The sequence below is a fragment of the Cupressus sempervirens genome, chromosome 7 (genome assembly GCF_028749045.1).
Source record: "Cupressus sempervirens isolate cs-2001-9-10 chromosome 7, ASM2874904v1, whole genome shotgun sequence".
Lineage (NCBI taxonomy): Eukaryota > Viridiplantae > Streptophyta > Pinopsida > Cupressales > Cupressaceae > Cupressus > Cupressus sempervirens.
Window position 1 is genome coordinate 482,160,073 of NC_143124.1, and position 7,772 is coordinate 482,167,844.

The 7,772-nt window shown below is 33.9% G+C and overlaps 1 protein-coding gene across 1 annotated transcript; it reads right to left on the minus strand.

Moving 5' to 3' along the window:
* Nucleotides 1-394: 394 nt before the first annotated feature.
* Nucleotides 395-4,738, minus strand: LOC149547648 (bifunctional levopimaradiene synthase, chloroplastic-like). The gene is made up of 15 exons (XM_089791746.1): nt 4,601-4,738; nt 4,470-4,511; nt 4,277-4,371; nt 3,815-4,130; nt 3,506-3,692; nt 3,123-3,340; nt 2,924-3,044; nt 2,718-2,830; nt 2,379-2,611; nt 2,160-2,272; nt 1,960-2,058; nt 1,583-1,798; nt 1,370-1,508; nt 974-1,213; nt 395-874 (listed from the first exon to the last, which is right to left on the minus strand). The coding sequence occupies exons 1-15, from the start codon at nt 4,713-4,715 to the stop codon at nt 581-583; spliced, it is 2,541 nt and encodes an 846-aa protein (XP_089647872.1). The 5' UTR covers nt 4,716-4,738; the 3' UTR covers nt 395-580.
* Between the last annotated feature and the right edge of the window lie 3,034 nt (nt 4,739-7,772).

Below are 7,772 nucleotides of genomic sequence, written 5' to 3' on the forward strand. Positions count from 1 at the left end.
GTTATTTTTAAATTTTAAAATCTAATATTTATATAAAAGAAATAAATAAGATGAATTCTAATTGGTATATTTAGAGTTAATTTAATAACCGGTTAATACAAGGAATTCAAAATGTGTCACAGAATACTTATACCTGCAAGTACTATATTGAAATTTATATTATTTAGAGAAAGAGAAAAATGAATCTCTTTCTAGTTTCAATTGTAAACCTTCCCAAGTGTTATGACTTATGAACCAATCATTATATAATCTCTTTAGCTTATGAATTCATATTTATAAGTCAAATTATGATATTCTATGAAGATCTAATTGGATATTTTTTGAGTCAAACTTATTGACTTATAATTTATAATAATAAGAGTCAACCTATTAATAATAAAACAATTAACACTCATTGCATAGGAATGATGCTCAAATTAAATTAACATTTGCATGTATTATTAAAAACCCAATAATTCAAAAAGTTCCAACATCTTTTTGAGATAGAAACTTATTTTGCTAAAGTTGGAATTTACTATCATTTGATGGAACCACGTGCATTGACTCTTGAATTTAAGATCCCATAACAGTGGGAAATCTTTTACAGGACTGGTTCGTAGAGGGACTTTTTAATGGAATCTTCAAGGTCCTTCGCGGCGTTTGAAAAGCCGTCTTCCTTTCTGTAAATGAATTGCATTATCCTCGCTGTGTTGAAAAGAAGTTTTCTGTAACACTTGGGTACCTCTGACCGCATTAGAAACTGGTAATTCAATTTGGCAAGGGCTTCTTCGTTTACTTTTTCAATGTAATTGAGGGCCTCTTCTTCACTGCATCCACCCTGCTCATTCATGTAGCACTGTACGAATGACGCCAATTCCCCACGATCTCTTTCCCTCTAAATTCATGCCACAGCATAAAATTTGGTTCAAGTTTCTAAGATATTGAATCGACCTTCAAAAGGGGTTAAAATGAGAGCAGGGGAGGCAGGAATCACCTGAAAAGTTCTGACGTCGTTCATAATACGCGCTGTCTGACTGACGAGATCGAAAAAGTCATCAAGCTTTTGAAGAATGTGATCCGGAAGACGTTCTCCTGTAGAAAATATTGACGGGAGGATAGTTGTTCTCATTGCTATCGACACTCTCGCATTCTCCCAATACTCCTCTAATGACGGCGAGTAACTTGTTTCCATCCACTCTCTCTCTTTCGTGAAACTCCACAACAGATTTAACCACTTAACCCCGCAACAGGCAAAACAAACAAATATTGCAAGTGTTAAATATTCAAATTTGATTTTCTTTCAAGTTTAATTTTTTCCACAGTATATGATGTTTAAAGTGGCCCAATTCGCCCTTTGGCAAAACCCATTAAAATGTTGCGGAGTACTTACCTGTTGGCGCAGGTAAGGAAGCACAACACGGCCTTGAACCTCCTTTACTCGTTCAGCTATATCTCTCAAAGTATTATAGAAACCCATGAAAACGATTTGCATTTCCTCTGGCAGTTGGTCGATTTGCAATGGATCCCACCTGCAGACGAAAATACGATAGTTAAATTTGACCAGGAATTTGTTAAAGATGAGAGGAGGATTGAATGTGCTGACCTTTCGAAAGCTTCATTGAAAAGCTTGATTTGGCTGAGAGTTGCATAGGTGTCATAGAGGTCGTCTAAGATGACACCCAGGAGTCCTGCTTTTGCATAATCAAGTCTACACTCGCTGTATTGCGGTTCGAACATCACCGCTGAAGAGGTCCAGTAAACTGCAACTTCTCTGTGCCGAGTAAAATCCAGCCGCGGGAATTTGCAATCCTTGTACCATCTATAACACCGCAATAATCTCATTTTTAATATCTTTCTTCAAAGATCTTGGCAAAAACACATAAATTAAACAAATGTTTTTGAAACCCCGATTAGATTGATCATTGTCTTTATTACAGGGACTATTTTGATTAAGTTCAGCGTGATCCTCCTCCATTTTACCTCTTTATATGTTGTATTTCAGATCTGTGTGTAGCCTGAATACGGTTGAAGTCGAGCTTGGCCAATTCTATATACTTTTCATTGCTCGCTTTCGGCAGTCTGTGCGGCGTGAATTACAGTAGTCAATCTGGATTAGGGTACGTACGTGTGATAGAGGAGACAATTTAAATATAATAAAATTGCTATACAGTCAATCTTACCGATACAATGTCTTCCCCAGCCATAGGTCATCAGGATTAAACAATTCTATCTGATTTCTAGTCGTCAGCCTTGGCATATTTCTATTCCATCGAGCAGACAAAGCATATTCAACCTGTATAAAACAGGCAACAAATTCCAAATCAGATTTTAATACTTTATTATGCTCAGTAGTTCATCGCTAATAAAAACATTCGGAGAAGGCAAACAGTTCAAAATACCTCTTCGGGCAGGTTTTCCTTGACAATCTTCGCCTGATAAAAGTTCTCACTTTGCAGGAATTCAGCCAAGTAATCTTTCGCAAAGGCGTCTATTTCCTTCATTACATTTTCGCCGGGAAAGTTAAGCTGTGAACATCTGTACAAGCTCAATATTCCGACTACGCCTGCGCTGTTTTCGTTACTGGACATCATATGAAGTTCTTCGGCCTCGCCTTTAATGTTTTTCAAAACGTCTGCCATTTCAAATTGTTAGAGATTAAGAGCGATCTAATAATTCCGGAAATTAAAGCCCCGATTAAGCTTTGAATGAGTAGTCGTCTAAATTATATATATATATACCGGAAGATACAGAGTAGCCGAATGTTCTGAGAAGCCTGAAGGCAGTGGCTGTAATATCAACATCACGAACCAGGCTTTCCCTTCCGAATCCAATGCCCTCGTCAGTCCAGTACCTACCATACATTTCCAAAGCGAGATGTCAAATTAACGCAAATAATCTCTATTTTTATTTGGAAAATCACAACAGAGGAGGTACTGCTACTCACTGGAACACATAGTCCAAAGCTTGTTTAATCTCCTTTTGGAAATGGCGTTCAAGTCCAAAACGTTCAACGCAATCCACGGCTCTCAAACGCTCCGCTATATCCACCGGATACATGCCCGGCACTGCAAAACAAACATTTTGAATTTTGAAAATCCGACATTCTTTAAAAAATGATTGGGAGTATTAAATACGAAAATTACCATGGTCTCCAAACTTTTTAACAAGGCTCGTCAAAAATTGCAGACATTTCTGATCGCCTGTGTGCATAAATACGCAGGCTGTAGATGCAGGGGAGCCTGAGAAAGATCCATCCCTGGATTGCAGTTTCAGGATATTTTCCCAATCGACTAAATCTTGTATGCCTTCCAGACACTGCAGCATTGTTGAAGGATTTCTGTGCAGGTATTCAACAGATACTCTGATTCACCATAATTTTATTCAATCACGTGAGCTTCAGTTTATGCATTCCTTAAAACAGGACATATCACAAATATATTATAGCAAAACAGGGCATATCACAAAACAAAACAAAACCGGACATAATAAAAAATAGGTAATAGTAAAAGGTGGGTTAGGATTTCACTTTCTCAATTGCGAATCTCGCTTTTCGCTTATTTGTTTCATAACAGATAGCTGATAAGGAAGATCCAAACCCGAAAGTTTGGCTTCATTCAGCAGTACAGGAAAGACCATCTCGAATCCCTTTGGTTGATGATGACCAAGTGCTTCTTTAATCACCCCTTCTCCGTTTCTTCTCAAGAAATTCAGACCTGCCATGGCCTAGAAATCAAACCCTTTCATCTGGTTCAAGGTAAAATCTTGTTGGGCCTGTTTCCCCACCGAATTCACAAATGGAAAGGACAGAAATGAAAGAAAAAAGAAAAGAAATTACCTCTTTTCACTTGGTTATTTCCAACGCCCCACAAGGCCAGAGTAACAAGGCAGGAAAGAGTATTGAGGAGCCTGTCACAGGCTAAAAAACGACTATTTTCTCCCCAGGAACCGTCGGTTAACTGATTGTGAAGAATCCAGTCCAGCAATTGAGGAAATTGGGGTTCAAAAGAGCCATTAATAGCAGGAATTCTGGCAACCCAGGCAGTATCGTAAGCAGAGGGACTTATTTCCCCACCTTCCATCGAATGAAAGACCCCTTTTATCTCTGCAACCAGTTCTTCTATTCTCTTTATATCCATCTCATCCATGGCCACCTGAAACAAGAACACGCAATTAGATTTTCAGATTTCCTCTTGACTTCTACATTTCTCAGAGACTCCTGATCGATGTAACACTCAATCCACAGGTCCAAATAAATGCCGATCCGGTAAGCAAACTCAGATGAATTCATACTCGATACCTCATCAAATGTTGAAAGAGAATAAACATAATCTGGTTTGCCGTAATTAGGATTAATTTTACGCTCCGAATGCGCTATCGTTAAATCTGCAATAACTACAGCCTTAACTATTAAAAACTCACAATATTTAAGTATAAATACACAAGTCTATAAAACAAAGCAGATAGGGTTTGCATTTTGTGATCGCCATTACCTTGCTCTCCCACAACAGCAGCAGATGGCATGTTGTGGCAAGCTGCAAACAGTTGGACAAAAAACAACAATAAATAAGTTTTGAGTCAAGCATTACAAAGCAGTTTGATCAGAGAAAGGTGTTAAACGTACCCAGACTCTTTCCGCGCGAGTACATTTTGATTGGTGAAAATCCATGGGCTCTCCTTGAAATCCATCCAGAGGACTTGGAAAGTGAAATGGAAGGAGAAAATATAATCTGAGCCATTTTGGATGAGAAAGAGATCACATTTGTTTGAAGAGGCAGGGGAAAGAGATGTCTTTATAAGGTTGGGGTGGGAAGGCAGGGTTAAAACATACGCTTTTGACTAGTTACTATTTGTATTTACTGATTAGCATTGACTGTTTCGATGGCGTATGAAAACACATTTCATGTTCGTAATTGCAACTGCCCTGGTAAACATGCATTCAAAAAATTCAGAAGTGTAGAGAAATAACGGGAACTGGTTGACAAAGTCATGGAAAAAATGTATAGAGAAAACATAAAAGCTAGTGTAAGGACCGATGACCTTTTGGTCAGAAAATATATGTAAACAGAATAGATTGAATCAGGAACTGGTCCAATTAGAGTCCCTATCTTTTGGATCTAGAGAATTTATATATAGACTGAGATTTATTATTAAACTGATGACATCATGAACAAAGAAATGAAGAGGAATAAGACAACATATTGGTGAAAAGAAGACTCAAGCACTTGTTTGCCTAAAACTGAAATCAGATTTGCCAGCTTGCAGTGTGCAAATGAGGTGGATTCAATTTTAAAGTGTATGGATTGAGCTTTTTGTTGACTTGGATTTGAAGTTTGTGGATGAAGTTTACTTGAATTAGGTGTCTGCTCAATAGCTCTTACATTTCATATTCTTCAACGTCTTTGTTTATCACTATCTTCATACGTTTTGTGCCTAGTTTTTGTGTTTGTGCTATTACTTATTACATGAAATCAACAATAGTTGAAAATAAGAAAATAATTTCAAACTAGTAATATATGAAAAATATCAAATATGTGTAAAGTAAAGATTCTAAATTGAAATAAGTATATAATAAAAAATTTAAAAAAATATGTATTGCGTATCATTATCTTAAATTGGTAAAATAAGTTTTAAAATTCTTATATTTTTAATATTTAAGTATTTTTCTGTGTAATAGAAGAATTCACTATCATAAGCACATTGTCTTTTCTATTAGTTAAGTCTCTTTGAAATACAAACTCGTTTATATGTTTCTCATCTTCATTGAAATGTCATCCTATACTTCTTATAACATTATAGTTAATCATTTTCTTATATGAAGAATTCATTTTAAAAATTAATTAAAAATAAAAAAAGATGACATTAAGTCACTACATTAGAATAATTGAAAACATATAAAATATAGAAAAAATGTTGTATATATTAATTTTTAACTTTTAATTTACTATAACATAATTAAATATTGTGTAGATACTAATTTTTTAATAAATATTTTCAAATTCATACAATATTAAGATGATTTCCTACTAAATTACAAAATATTTTGAAGCATGAAAACATACTTTATTAAAGTGTCTTTTATAACCAAATAAAAAAACTAAAAAATAAAAATACTTATAATAGAGAAAGTAGTCAGAGTAAGTACTTTACCTGCCCGATTTCTTACTTAGCGAAAAAGAATTCAACGAGGATTAAAAAAGTGAAGCATACGAATTATCCCTCTTCACTAGGCAAACTACAAGAAGGTATATTCCTACAAAGTCTTGATTAGATTACAATTGTGACAAGTATATTCCATTATTGTGGAAAAACACATCAAGGGAGGCCAATGTCATCATTTTTTGTTAACATAGAAAAATATTTATTACATCTTTATCTTTACCTTTTTTCAATTTTAGAAAATGCAATTTTTCTCTGGGAAATTGGCCATGGGCTAGTCAGAAATATGAATTTTGAGATTTATAAATGAATTTCAAAATACTTTGTCTAAAACCTTATTTGTGAATCAATTTTTTTTTTGTATGAAAATTAATAGGGGGTTCTAATGAAAAAAATGGTTCAAGGACTAATAAATGTTTGTATAGCTAAAGTGTGGTAGGTATGTCAAAGAAATCTTAAAGGTGAAATAGGGGAAAATTTGGTTTATTATCAAAAATGTTAAATCATAATCATAACATAATCCTAAACCTACTTTAGTTTCATAACTCAAATTATAACCATGACCCTAAATCTAATTATGACATATAGTTAAATGATTATCTTAACTATAATAGTAGTTAAGACCTCTACTCTAACTGTAAACTAACTTGTCGCAATCTTAATCCTGACCCTAACCATTGTAAAAACTATGAAGTAACCCCTTACCCTAACCATATTTCTTACATTAAATCCTATTGGCAACCCTAACTACAATTCTAACTATAACCCCAACCCTAATAGAAACATTAAACCTTAATTCTAAAGAAGATTATAACCCAAACTCTAAATCCAATCATAATCCTACCCATGATGTAAATTTGAACTAAAAAATTCTAACCTTAATCAAAACTCAACCTTAACCATAACTATAACCCCAGTATAAATTTTAAACCTAATCATATTCACAATTGTAAACCTTTATTATAACGTTAATGATAATAGTAATGATGATGTAAATCTTAACCCTAAAGATAATTATAACCATAACCCTTAAAAGAAAATGGTAATCTTAATCATGAACTTTAACCATTATACTACTCATTATGTAAATCCTACCCATTAGATGTCATTTCTTATTTAATAAATTTATTTAAATACCTAATAATAAATTTAAAAACTTGTGAAATTTATAAATGTATTGAAAAATTATAAATTAGATTAATTTTAATTATTATTTGCATTTGGATATTAAGATAGAAATAAATGACCTTTTTTTTTTTTTTTTGGTTGAGGGGTTAGGAACACGATACGAGCCCACATGCACAACTCTTTAGCTTAGGACCAAGGACTGAGGGTCATCCACACCATCAAAATCACTCGAGGCACAATCCTAGCCTCATCCTTATAGTGTAGGGCCTCGCACTCAGTAAGACTTGATTCATGGTGGCATCTTTGCGAGCCATTCAACTTCACTAGTAGACCAAGGATCTTTTAACATAAACTAAAAACATAATTAAAAAATAATTTTTGTAACTAAAAAAAATTAAACAAAATTATAAACCACTTAAAATCTTCAAAAAAAAATTTATAAATGTATTTTCAAAATTTGTTGCACTTAAAATATTAAATTAACAAATTTATCATAACCATTCAACAAC

Bases quoted from the DNA above. Each gene is read 5' to 3' on its own strand.
- LOC149547648 (XM_089791746.1), bottom strand. From the start codon at position 4,715: ATGGCTCAGATTATATTTTCTCCTTCCATTTCACTTTCCAAGTCCTCT. The intron at 3,341-3,505 runs GTGAAATCCTAA...ATGGTGAATCAG, and splicing joins CGAGATTCGCAATTGAGAAA to AGTATCTGTTGAATACCTGC. The intron at 2,831-2,923 runs GTGAGTAGCAGT...AATGTATGGTAG, and splicing joins GCTTTGGACTATGTGTTCCA to GTACTGGACTGACGAGGGCA.